The sequence below is a fragment of the Carcharodon carcharias genome, chromosome 13, assembly GCF_017639515.1.
Source record: "Carcharodon carcharias isolate sCarCar2 chromosome 13, sCarCar2.pri, whole genome shotgun sequence".
Classification (NCBI taxonomy): Eukaryota; Metazoa; Chordata; class Chondrichthyes; order Lamniformes; family Lamnidae; genus Carcharodon; species Carcharodon carcharias.
In genome coordinates, this window is record NC_054479.1 from 36,782 (window position 1) to 50,153 (window position 13,372).

Here is a 13,372-nt window from a genome sequence, read left to right on the forward strand (position 1 = left end):
CCATCCCTACCCATCTCTTCCTCCATCCCCTTCACATCCCCACCCCCTCCTCCCCCCACACCCCCTCAACCACCCCCTACTCCCTCTCCTCTACGCCCTAATCCCTCTCCTCTACCCCCCCCACTCCCTCTCCCCTAACGCACCACTCCCTCTCCCCTTCCCCCCACTCCCTCTCCTCTACTCCCCTACTCCCTCTCCTTTACCCCTCTACTCCCTCTTCCCTTCCCCCCCTACTCCCTCTCCCCTTCCCCCGACCACCCTCTCCCCCCCAGCCCCCACCTTCCACTCCGCACCCCCCCCCAGGCCCCACCTTCCTCTCCCCCGCCAGCCCCCACCTTCCTCTCCCCCACCTTCCTCTTCACCCCCCAGCCCCCACCTTCCTCTTTCCCCCACCTTCCTCTTTCCCCCGCCCAGCCCCCACCTTCCTCTTTCCCCCGCCTTCCTCTTCCCCACCCCCAGCCCCCACCTTCCTCTTCCCCCCCAGCCCCCACCTTCCTCTTCACCCCAGCTCCTCTTCACCCACCCCACCCCCCCTCATCTTCACCCCCCAAGCCTCCCTCCTCTTCACCCCCCCAGCCCCCACCTTCGCCTCCCCCAGCCCCCACCTTTCCCCCCCTCACCCAGCCCTCACCTTCCCCCCTCCCCCAGCCCTCACCTTCCCCCCCCGCAGCCCCCACCTCCCCCCTCCCCACCCAGCCCCCGCCTTCCCCCCCTCCCCACCCAGCCCCCGCCTTCCCCCCCTCCCCACCTTCCCCCCCTCCCCCAGCCCCCGCCTTCCCCCCTCCCCACCCAGCCCCCGCCTTCCCCCCCTCCCCACCTTCCCCCCCTCCCCCAGCCCTCACCTTCCCCCCTCCCCACTCCCAGCCCCCGCCTTCCCCCCCTCCCCCCTCCCAGCCCCCACCTTCCCCCCCTCCCCCCTCCCAGCCCCCACCTTCCCCCCCAGCCCCCACTTTCCCCTCTCCACCCCAGCCCTCACCTTCCCCCCTCCCTCCCAGCCCCCACCTTCCCCCCTCCCCCCCAGCCCCCACCTTCCCCCCCTCCCAGCCCCCACCTTCCCCCCCTCCCCCCCCAGCCCCCACCTTCCCCCCCTCCCCCCCCAGCCCCCACCTTCCCCCCCTCCCCCCCCAGCCCCCACCTTCCCCCCTCCCCCCTCCCAGCCCCCACCTTCCCCCCCAGCCCCCACTTTCCCCTTTCCACCCCAGCCCCCACCTTCCCCCCTCCCCCCTCCCAGCCCCCACTTTCCCCTCTCCACCCCAGCCCCCACTTTCCCCCCTCCCCCCCAGCCCCCACTTTCCCCCCTCCCCCCCAGCCCCCACTTTCCCCCCTCCCCCCCAGCCCCCACCTTCCCCCCAGCCCCCACCTTCCCCCCCTCCCCCAGCCCCCACCTTCCCCTCCCCTGCCTCTGCCCCCACCTCCCCCTCCCCCAGCCCTCACCTCCCCCTCCCCCCATTCCCCCCAGCAGCCCCCTCCCCCCACCTTCCCCTCCCCCAGCCCCCAGTTCCCCCTCCCCCATCTCCCCCAGCCCCCCCTCCCCCCCTCAGAACCCCCTCCCCCCACCTTCCTCTCCCCCAGCCCCCAGTTCCCCCTCCCCCATCTCCCCCAGCCCCCCCCCTCCCCCCATCTCCCCCCCCCACCCCCCCTCAGCACCCCCCTCCCCCCACCTTCCTCTCCCCCAGCCCCCAGTTCCCCCTCCCCCATCTCCCCCAGCCCCCCCCCATCTCCCCCTCCCCCCACCCCCCCTCAGCACCCCCCTCCCCCCACCTTCCTCTCCCCCAGCCCCCAGTTCCCCCTCCCCCCATCTCCTGCAGCACCCCCTCCCCCCACCCCGCCTCAGCACCCCCCTCCCCCCACCTTCCCCTCCCCCTCAGCCCCCATCTGTCTCCCCCTCCGATCCCCCCCTTCCCCTTCCTTATCCCCCCCCCCGGGTCTCTGTCGCAGTTTCTGGAACATGCCGCCTTAGCACCGTAGCGTACACACGCCGCCACATGCGCCTTTGTGTTGGCGCCCTCAGCAGCCCAGCCCATTAAACAAAGAGTTTCAGAGCAGTCGGCACAGATCAATGTTGACCGTGTTCACTGTTGCTAACTGACAGGAGAATGGAGAGATTTTGAGGTAATTTCTGGTGGGAACGAATATAGTTCGGTGTAAAGTAGTGCCGGCTGGGAGTGGGCGGAGGGAGCCGCGCTATAAAAGCGGGTGTGAGCGGGGTAGTCGCCATTCCCGGAGCCGAGAGAGAAGCAGCCGTGTTCTGACTGAGAGAGAGAGAGAGAGAGAGAGAGATTTTCACAACCGCCGATTACCGATACTGATAGCGGTGAGTTAGTTACAGATTGACGCGGGGAGTTAGTTCTGTATCTTGCTTTAATAATATTTAGCTGGTGGAGATGGGTTTTTTCAGGTGTGGTGTTTCACGCGGTTGCTGCTCTCCTGCTTCATATTAATAGAAGCCGCGCTCAGCGGCCTCGCCTCCTGTTTTAAAGAGCAAAATATTGCGCAGTCTAGGATGCGGTAAATAAAAAAAAATGCTGTGAACACAACCTGAGGTTGTTGGACCTGTGTTTACAGCATTCTACTTTAATCATCTGTGACTCATTCTACGTAATTTTAACGTATTTCATGAGTTTTAACTAAACCTCAAAGCCTCCACTCATTTCACATACATTTTTGTGACTAAATTTATATTAAAATGGCGGAACCGGTGACGCAGCTGTTTTCCGTCTTGGCCGCTCACTTATCGCGGGACTTCTCCAAATCCCGTTCTGCGCGTCAGCGCTGGGAAGGTGGGGCGTCGCGCGTCACCGCTGGGGAGGAGGGGCGTCAGCGCTTGGGAGGCGGGGCGCGGGCCGTGAGCGCGCGCGGTGGGGAGGCGGGGCGAGGGGCGTCACAATGGGTTCCGTTTGTCGCAGCTTTAGTGTTTTCAGACGCCAAGGAGACTTGGGCCAGTTTAATTTTGACTTGTACAGTTGGTGAGTCATCATTAAAAGCTGCAGTTTCACCTTTCTCTATGTAGTCGTATTCAGTTTGGGTAACCACAGGAAACCTTCAAAAAAAGCCTTCCTGATACTGTGTGTAGACAGGGTAGATGGTGCAGAAGGGTAAAGTCAACCATCAATGTGGATAGTTTTTAATTGAGGCTGTAACATTTGTGTGTTTACAATTCAGTAGCTTAACATTTGATTAGAATGACTATCCAGTTCATGACTCCTTCTCTCTTGCTTTTCAGGACATGCAGATCTTTGTTAAAACCCTGACAGGCAAGACCATAACACTTGAGGTTGAGCCCAGTGACACCATTGAAAATGTCAAGGCTAAAATTCAAGATAAAGAAGGCATTCCACCTGACCAGCAACGTTTGATCTTTGCTGGTAAGCAGTTGGAAGAAGGACGCACACTATCTGACTACAACATCCAGAAAGAATCAACTTTGCATTTGGTGCTTCGTCTGAGAGGGGGCATGCAGATCTTTGTGAAAACCCTGACTGGCAAGACCATCACCCTTGAAGTGGAACCCAGTGACACCATTGAAAATGTCAAAGCAAAAATTCAGGATAAAGAAGGAATCCCACCTGACCAGCAGCGTTTGATCTTTGCAGGCAAACAACTGGAAGATGGTCGCACACTATCTGACTACAACATCCAGAAAGAATCAACTTTGCATTTAGTGCTTCGTCTGAGAGGGGGCATGCAGATCTTTGTGAAAACCCTGACTGGCAAGACCATCACCCTTGAAGTGGAACCCAGTGACACCATTGAAAATGTCAAAGCAAAAATTCAGGATAAAGAAGGAATCCCACCTGACCAGCAGCGTTTGATCTTTGCAGGTAAACAACTGGAAGATGGTCGCACACTATCTGACTACAACATCCAGAAAGAATCAACTTTGCATTTAGTGCTTCGTCTGAGAGGGGGCATGCAGATCTTTGTGAAAACCCTGACTGGCAAGACCATCACCCTTGAAGTGGAACCCAGTGACACCATTGAGAATGTCAAAGCAAAAATTCAGGATAAAGAAGGAATCCCACCTGACCAGCAGCGTTTGATCTTTGCAGGCAAACAACTGGAAGATGGTCGCACACTATCTGACTACAACATCCAGAAAGAATCAACTTTGCATTTGGTGCTTCGTCTGAGAGGGGGCAATTGCTAAACTACTGTTGTACTTTGCTTCATTGTTGTTGGTAGTCATCTTGCCTCTAGCTTAAAAGTTCATTAAAGTGTGTTCCCATGTCATTCAAAATAAAATTGTTGCAAGCTTACTCTAGTCTTGGGTAAATTATTTGAAGGTGGAAAAATATCTGCACATATTGATGCAATAGTGTCTTAAGATTTGAGTTATATTATAAACTGGAAATAATTTCAGAAGATCATTTTACCATTGCTAAATCATCAGTAAGTTATTTCTCAGACACTCGTATTTTAAAATAGATTTTAATGAGCACTCAACGCTAAACTGCTTTTAGTTTTTTGCCTTAGTCCTTACCAGTTGTATATTTTTTGATTTTTTTTAATCCAGAGAGCTCTGAATGCTCAGATGTTGAGTATATTTTGGAGCTAATGTAGGTCAAGAACACAAATGACGTGGGATCGGTTTAAAATGAACATCTAAAACTCTTGAGCTGAAGCTACAAATGAAAGAAGATAGTGGAGTAAGCTCAGGTGAGAGCAGAGACAAGTAATGGTGGGTATTAGTAAACTAGATCTTACAATTGGTGATGGGACGTCGTGGTCACCATTACTGAGACTAGCTTTATATTCCAGATTTTTGTTATTCATAGGATGTGGACTTCACTGGTGGCATTTATTGCCCATCCCTAGTTGCTCTTGAAGGGGGTGGTGAGCTGCTTCGAACTGCTGCAGTCCATTCGAAGTAGGTACACCCACAATGCTGTTTTGGGAGTTCCAGTGTTTTCATCCAGCGATAGTGAAGGAATGGTGATATTCCAAGTCAGGATGGTGAGTGATTTGGAGAGGAATTGATAGGTGGTGGTGTTCCCATCTACCTGCTGCCCTTGTCCTAGATGGTTGTGGGTTTGGAAGGTGCTGTCTAAGGATCCTTGGTGATTACCTGCAACGCATCTTGTAGATGGTACACTGCTACTGTGTGTTAGTGGTGGAGGGTTTGTGGATGTGGTGCCAATGAAGCAGGCTGCTTGATTTTGTTTCCATTTATTAATGGAATTCAAATCCCTGCAGCTGCCATGGTGGGATTTGAGCCCTTATTTCCCCAGTACAGCAGTCTGGATTGTTAGTCCAGTAACAATACTATGCCACAGTTCCTTCTCCAAGAGTTGGAGACATAGGTCAAGATTGACCATTCTTTCAACTTGTGATAACAGGAAGGATTTGTGGCAGGGGCTGAAGATTAATGCTGTAGTCTCAGGAAAAGTAGATGCTCTGTTTGGATGTTGTCAAGGGACACAATGAATAGGATGGATAAGGCCAATGCTATTTCAATTCTTGAAGATGCGAATCAAACTCCAGAGCTAGTGTAACCAAATGAAGACTATTGATTAGATCTTGGGGGTAAAGTTTGTAACTAACCATGTCAAGGCTATGAAGGTTGAGGAAATTGCACCATTGTCACTGAGGATAATTGTTTGCAAATTTGATTAAGGCCACTTTAATGCAGGTACAAGAGTGGTAGCTTGTTTGGGGAGATGGGCTAACTGGGAGGTGACAACACTTTCAAAGACATTGTCTCCCAGTGGAGGCTGGAGATTTATCTCAACACCAAGGAGAGAAGCTAGTTAAGAAACTGATTTGGGGAAATTAGGTTTGTGTAAACCATATGAGCTCAATCAAAGTTACAAGGCATAAGCCTACCTAAATGAAATTTTAATAAATACCCTTTCAAGTCACTCATCCTAACTTGGAAATTTTTAATCTATTTCTGGGTCAAAATCCTAGAACTTACAAATGGCACTGTGGGTGTACCTACACCATGTGGACTGCAGTGATTCAAGAAGACAGCTCACCACTACCTTCAGGGCAACTAGGGATGGGCAATAAATATTGGCCCAGCCAGTGAAGCCCACACTTGAATGAATTTATACTATCAATTGCCATGTATAGAAGGATTATCAATTTTGCATAGCGTTTTATCATTGTCACTTAGGTGAGTCCCAGCTTCAGACTATTATTGTATAACCTTGGAAGATAGGACTCAGGAGTAGGCTCTGATCAAGATGATGCTTGGCCTGCTGTGATCTCAACTACACCATCTGTCTGCACCCACCCTTGTCAAAAAGCTAGCTTAACTCTGTCTTAGTCTGAGATTCCAGAGCAAGCCAACTGTGTTCTGAGAATGATGGTCACAGGAAAACAGTTGATTTGTTTGAGGATCTTGCAGCCTGTAAAGCAGGCACTTGGCTGGTTGAGAGGTGAACTTGTGTGGAAACTTACCAGGAGCAAGAGGGTATAAACTGGGATGGGGCTTGAGACCTATGCTTACCTAGGAATCTATGTAACAGTCAACTGCTTGGATGAGCATAAGTTCAAAGGGGGGAGGGGGGGGGGAGGAGTCATCAGTTGATTGGTCAGTGAGCATCTACTCTAATGGCTTCTGTGTAAATAGCTAGTTTAATTCCATAAGCATAACTCAGACCTATCACTTGCCATTTCAACACACCACCCTGCTCTCATGCCCACATGTCCATCCTTGGTCTGCTGCAATGTTCCGCTGAAGCTCAACGCAAACTGGAGAAACAGCAGCTCGTCTTCCAATTAGGCACTTTGCAGTCTTCCAGACTTAACATTAAATTCAACAACTTCAGACCGTGAACACTCTCCTCCATCCTCCCTCTTTTCACATTTTTTAAAATTTTCCCACCTATTTATATTTTTGAATTTATTCCATCCATTGCTTTATCTCCACTTTTCAGCCTATTTCAATCCCTCCCCACCACCCCCCCTGCCCCACTCTACCCCCTACTAGGGCCATTTGTCACTTGCTCATGCTGCTTTCTACCTTTAATGTCACCATTAGCACATTCTTTAGCTAATATCACCACCATCAACATCCCTTTGACCTATTTATAACATATTTCACAATCTCTCCTTTGCCTCCGCTGGCCCTCTATCCAGTTCCACCTGTCCCAACCCCCTTAAACAGCTTATGTTTCACCACATTTTTATTTGTTTAGTTCTGATGAGTCATATGGACTCGAAACGTTAACTCTGTCTTCCTCTCCACAGATGCTGTCAGACCTGAGTTTTTCAACAATTTTTGTTGTTGTTTCAGATTTCCAGCATCCGCAGTATTTTGCTTTTAGTTTAATTCAATACTAGGTTAGGAGCATGCAGGCATAGGGGGAATGGGTGACTGCAAGACTGCCTAGGAGTGGTGCAGGAGTCCATAAGACATAGGAGCAGAAATGAGGCCGTTCGGCCCATCGAGTCTGCTCTGCCATTCAACCATGGCTGATAAGTTTCTCAACCCTGTTCTCCCGCCTTCTTCCCGTAACCTTTGATCCCCTTACCAATCAAGAACCTACCTATCTCAGTCTTAAATACACTCAATGACCTGGCCTCCACAGCCTTCGGTGGCAATGAATTCCATAGATTCACCACTCTCTGGCTAAAGAAGTTTCTCCTCACCTCTGTTCTAAAAGGTCTTCCCTTTACTCTGAGGCTGTGCCCTTGGGTCCTAGTCTCTCCTACTAATGGAAACATCTCCCCCCCCCTCCCCCAGTCCACTCTATCCAGGCCTTTCAGTATTCTGTAAGTTTCAATCAGATCCCCCCATATCCTTCTAAGCTCCATCAAGTATAGACCCAGAGTCCTCAAACGTTCCTCATATGTTAAGCCTTTCATTCCTGGGATCATTCTCGTGAACCTCCTCTGGACCCTCTCCGGGGCCAGCACATCCTGAGATACGGGGCCCAATATTGCTCACAATATTCTAAATGTGGTCTGACCGGAGCCTTGTAAAGCCTCAGCAGCATTTCCCTGCTGTAATATTCTAGTCCTCTCCAAATAAATGCCAACATTGCATTTGCCTTCCTAACTACTGACTCAACCTGTTAGTTAACCTTAAGAAAATCCTGGACTAGGACTCCCAAGTCCCTTTGCACTCCAGATTTCTGAATTCTCTCCCCATTCAGAAAATAGTCTATGCCTCTATTCTTCCTACCAAAGTGCATGACCTCACACTTCCCCACGTTGTATTTCATCTGCCACTTCTTTGCCCATTCTCCTAAACTGTCTAAATCTTTCTGCAGCCTCCCCGCCTCCTCAATACTACCTGTCCCTCCACCTATCTTTGTATCATCTGCAAACTTAGCCAGAATGCCCTCAGTTCCTTCATCTAGGTCATTAATGTATAAAGTGAAAAGTTGTGGTCCCAACACTGACCCCTGCAGAACTCCACTAGTCACCGGCTGCCATCCTGAGAAGGACCCCCTTATCCCCACTCTCTGCCTCCTGCCAGACAGCCAATCTTCTATCCAGGCTAGTACCTTGCCTCTAACACCATGGGCTCTTATCTTACTGAGCAGCCTCCTGTGTGGCACCTTGTCAAAGGCCTTCTGGAAGTCCAAGTAGATAACATCCATTGGTTCTCCTTTGTCTTACCTGCTCGTTACCTCCTCAAAGAATTCTAACAGATTTGTCAGGCATGACCTCCCCTTGATGAAACCATGCTGACTTTGTCCTATTTTACCATGCACTTCTAAGTATTCTGAAATCTCATCCTTAATAATGGACTCTAAAATCTTACCAATGACCGAGATCAGGCTAATCGGCCTGTAATTTTCCATCTTTTGCCTCACTCCCTTCTTAAACAGGGGTTACACAGCGATTTTCCAGTCCTCTGGGACCCTCCCTGACTTCAGTGATTCCTGAAAGATCACCAATACTGTCTCCACTATCCCTTCAGCTATCTCCTTCAGAACTCTGGGGTGTAATCCATCTGATCCAGGTGATTTATCCACCTTCAGACCTTTCAGTTTTCCTAGCACCTTCTCCTTGGTAACGGCCACCATACTCACCTCTGCCCCCCAACTCTCTTGAACTTTGGGGATGTTACTCGTGTCTTCCACTGTGAAGACTGACGCAAAGTACCTATTCAATTCCTCCGCCATTTCTTTGTTCCCCACTACTACTTCTCCAGTGTCATTTTCCAGTGGCCCAATGTCCACTTTTGCCTCTCTCTTACCCTTGATATGTCTAAAGAAAACCCTTGCAATCTTCTTTTATATTACTGGCTAGTTTACCCTCATATTTAATCTTCACCCTCCTTATTTCTTTTTTAGTTGTCCTCTGTTGGTCTTTGTAGGCTTCCCAATCCCCTGGTTTCTCACTGCTCTTCGCTGCATTGTATGTTTTCTCTTTAGCTTTTATGCTGTCCCTGACTTCCCTTGTCAGCCATAGTTGCCTCATTCTCCCTTTAGTATGCTTCTTCCTAGGGATGAATTTTTTTGCTGTGTCTCCCAAATTACTCCCAGAAACTCCTGCCATTGCTGTTCCACTGTCTTTCCTGCTAGGCTCATCTCCCAGTCAATTCTGGCCAGCTCCTCCCTCATGCCTCTGTAGTTGCCTTTATTCAACTGTAATACCGTTACATCTGATTCCAGCTTTTTCCTCTCAAAGTGCAGGGTAAATTCTATCATATTATGGTCACTTCCTCCTAAGGGTTCCTTCACCTTAAGCTCCCTTATCAAATCTGCCTCATTACACATCACTAAATCTAGAATTGCCTGTTCCCTAGTGGGCTCCACCACAAGCTGCTCCAAAAAGCCATCTCGTAGACATTCCACAAATTCCTTTTCTTGGGATCCACTCTTTGGTAGTGGATTTTCCCAGTCTACGTGCATATTGAAATCCCCCATGATCACTGTAAACTTGCCTTTCTTACCTCCTGGTGTATCTTGTGCCCCACATCCTGACTACTGTTTGGAGGCCTGTACATAACTCCCATTATGGTTTTTTTACCTTTGCGTTTCCTCAACTCTACCCACACAGATTCTACATCATCTGACCCTACGTGATTTCTTGCTATCGATTTAATTTCATTTCTTACTAACAAAGCAACCCCACCCCCTCTGCCAACCTGCCTATCTTTCCGATAGGATGTATATCCTTGGATATTTAGCTCCCAGTCCTGATTCCCTTGCAGCCATGTCTCTGTGATGCCCACCACATAATACCTGCCAATTTCAATCTGTGCCACAAGCTCGTTTACCTTATTTCGTATACTGTATTCATATACAACACCTTCAGTCCTGTATTTCCCGTCCAATTTCTAATTGTCATCCCTTTATCTGATGTGCTTGAAGTTAGATTCCTAGCCCTTTCCAAACACTCTGTCCTATTTTGTGTTCTGGAGACTTTAATAGCCTCTCCTGGGCTCTCCTTTCTTTACAGTTTTTTCATAATTTTCCATGAAGTTGAATCCACACCCCCACACACTAACCTGCTGCTTTGTTTCCCATTAGTCATATTTCTTGGAGTTTTACCCCTCCTTCCGCCACCACTTTCTAGTTTAAAGTCCTGCTGTCCACCCTATTTACCCTTTTCGCTAGAACATTGGTCCCAGATCGGTTCAGGTCGAGACCGTCCCAACAGTACAGATCCCTCCTGTTCCAATACTGATGCCAGTGCCCCACGAAATGGAACCCCTCTTTCCTGCACCACTCCTTAGCCACGTGTTTACTTCCCTTATTCTCGCGTCCCTATGCCAATTTGCAAGTGGCTCGGGTAGTAATCCGGAGATTATAACCCTTGAGGACCTGTTCTTTAATTCCTAGTTCCTGATAATCCCCAAACAGGTCCTCTTTCCGAATCTTATCTATGTTATTTGTCCCAACGTGGACCACAACAACTGGATCCTCCCCCTCCCTCTCCAATATCCTTTCAAGCCGGTCAGAGATGTCCCTCACCCTGGCACCGGGCAGGCAACATACCATGCGGGACTCTCGATCCTGCTTACAAAAGAAACTATCAATTACTCTAAGTATAGAATCCCCTACAAATACCACTTGTCTTTTTGCTCCCCCCTCTTGAATGGCCTCCTGTGCCACGGTCCGTGGTCAGCTGACTCATCCTCCCTACTGCCCTGTTCCTCATCCACACAGGGAGCAAGTCCTGAGTGTCTTGCTTGCTAACCAATTTTCATTTCGTATTCTGCTGAGAGTAATGGTTCCTCTAGCAACAGCCAAGTATGTAGTACCTTGGGTGGCTCAGGGTGGAAGGTTATAGGGGTTGGTGGGAATGTGGAGTTGAGGTTACAATCATTAGCCATAATCTTATTAAATGATGGAGCAGGTTCAAGGGCACTAGTAGCCTACTCTTCCTAGTGTGTTTGTTTGGCTGCACAGGTGGGTAGGAAATAAAATGGAAGAGCAATAATGGTAGGAGATTCACTAGGGGGATAGACAAGTGTCTGGCTATAAACATGACTAGGATAGTATGTTAACTCTGGTGCTGGGGGCAAGGATGTTACAGCAGCTGCAGGACATTCTTTTCAGGAGGGTCAACAGTCGAGATCATGGCCCACATTGGTAATAACATGGGTAGTAAGATGGATGAGGTCCTGAAATAAGAGTTTTAGGGAGCTAGGGAAGCTATTGAAAAGCAGGACTTACGGCAGTAACATCAGGATTTCAACCGGTAACATGTGCTGGCGAGTGTAGAAATAGGAATAAGCAAATGAACACATGGTTGGAAAAACAGTGGAAGAGGGAGGGCTTTAGATTTTTGGGGCTTTGGGAACTGTTCTGGGACCAGCAACATTATCTATATCCCTTATCCCTTGATCCCCTGTAGACCTCAAAAAAGAGGATGCATTACCTTTTGGCAGGATCTGAACCACTCTCCCAGATTTTGATATGTGTTTCATATTTGAAATTTGAATTCAATAAAAACCTGGAGTTAAAAGTTTGACGATGACCACAGAACCATTGCCAATTGGCGTAAAAACCCACCTGGCTCACTATTGTCATCTAGGAAAGGAAATCTGCAGTCCTTACCTGGTCTGGCCTTACCTGGTCCAGACCCACAGCAATGTGGTTGACTCTTAAAATCCCACTGAACAAGGACAATTAGGGATGGGCAATAAATGCTGGTCTAGCCAGTGACACCCACATCACATGAACAAATGAAAAAAAATTGTTAATTAAAATAATTGTGAAAGATAATTAAGCAAACTGTTGAATAAATTCTGTTGGATATTCAGTCTATATGCCTGTAGGGCAAATATCTCAGCTTATTACTTCAAAAATATTTTATTTTTAAATTTCATCCCTTTATTTCCTGAAGTTAGTGTAAGGAACATTTTTTTTTTATTTTTGTTGGACTGTAGATTAAAATGACAAAGGCTGCAGTTTGAAAGATATGTCCACTGGAACAGTGTGAGGGATATAGACAATGTTGCTGGTCCCAGAACAGAGTGTGCCATGAACTACAGAATGGTCCCAAGGAGGTGAACCTTCTGGCAATAATGTTTTAATTGGCTCCTAACCAGGTGACCAGGGTTTGTGTGAGAGCAGTGCAGCAGAATAACTCAGAAACAGAAAATTGGAGCAGGAGTAGGCCATTTGGCCCTTCGAACCTGCTCCACCATTCATTATCATCATGGCTGATCATCCAGCTCAATAGCCTGCTTCTGCTTTCCCCCCTTATCCCTTGATCCCTTCGCCCCAAGAGCTATATCTAACTCCTTCTTGAAAACATACAATGTTTTGGCCTCGACTACTTTCTGTGGTAGCGAATTCCACAGGCTCACCACTCTCTCTGGGTGAAGAAATTTCTCTTCATCTCAGTCCTAAATGGTCTATCCCGTATCCTTAGACTGTGACCCTTGGTTGTGGACTCCCCCACCATCGGGAACATCCTTCCTGCATCTACCCTGTCTAGTCCTGTTAGAATTTTATAGGTTTCTATGAGATCCCCTCTCATTGTTCTGAACTCCAGCGAATATAATCCTAACCGACTCAATCTCTCCTCATATGTCAGTCCCACCACCCCAGGAATCAGTCTGGTAAACCTTCGCTGCACTCCCTCTATAGCAAGAACATCCACAGATAAGGAGACCAAAACTGCACACAATATTCCAGATGTGGTCTCACCAAACCCCTGAATATTGTAGCAAGACATCCCTGTTCCTGTACTCGAATCCTCTGGCTATGAAGGCCAACATACCAATTGCCTTCTTTACCGCCTGCTGCACCTGCATGTACAAGGACACCCAGGTCACGTTGTACATTCCCCTCTCTCAATTTATAGCCATTCCGACAATAATCTGCCTTCCTGTTTTTGCTACCAAAGTGGATAACCTCACATTTATCCACATTATACTGCATCTGCCATGCATTTGCCCACTCACTCAGTTTGTCGAAATCACACTGAGGCATCTCTGCGTCCTCCTCACAGCTCA

At 48.8% G+C, this 13,372-nt stretch overlaps 1 protein-coding gene across 1 annotated transcript; it reads left to right on the forward strand.

Annotated features, from left to right (window-relative positions):
- The first annotated feature begins 2,158 nt into the window (after positions 1–2,158).
- Positions 2,159–4,256, forward strand: LOC121285964 (polyubiquitin-B-like). Its single transcript, XM_041202953.1, has 2 exons — positions 2,159–2,314; positions 3,224–4,256. The coding sequence occupies exon 2, from the start codon at positions 3,227–3,229 to the stop codon at positions 4,145–4,147; it is 921 nt and encodes a 306-aa protein (XP_041058887.1). The 5' UTR covers positions 2,159–2,314; positions 3,224–3,226; the 3' UTR covers positions 4,148–4,256.
- The last annotated feature ends 9,116 nt before the right edge of the window (positions 4,257–13,372 follow it).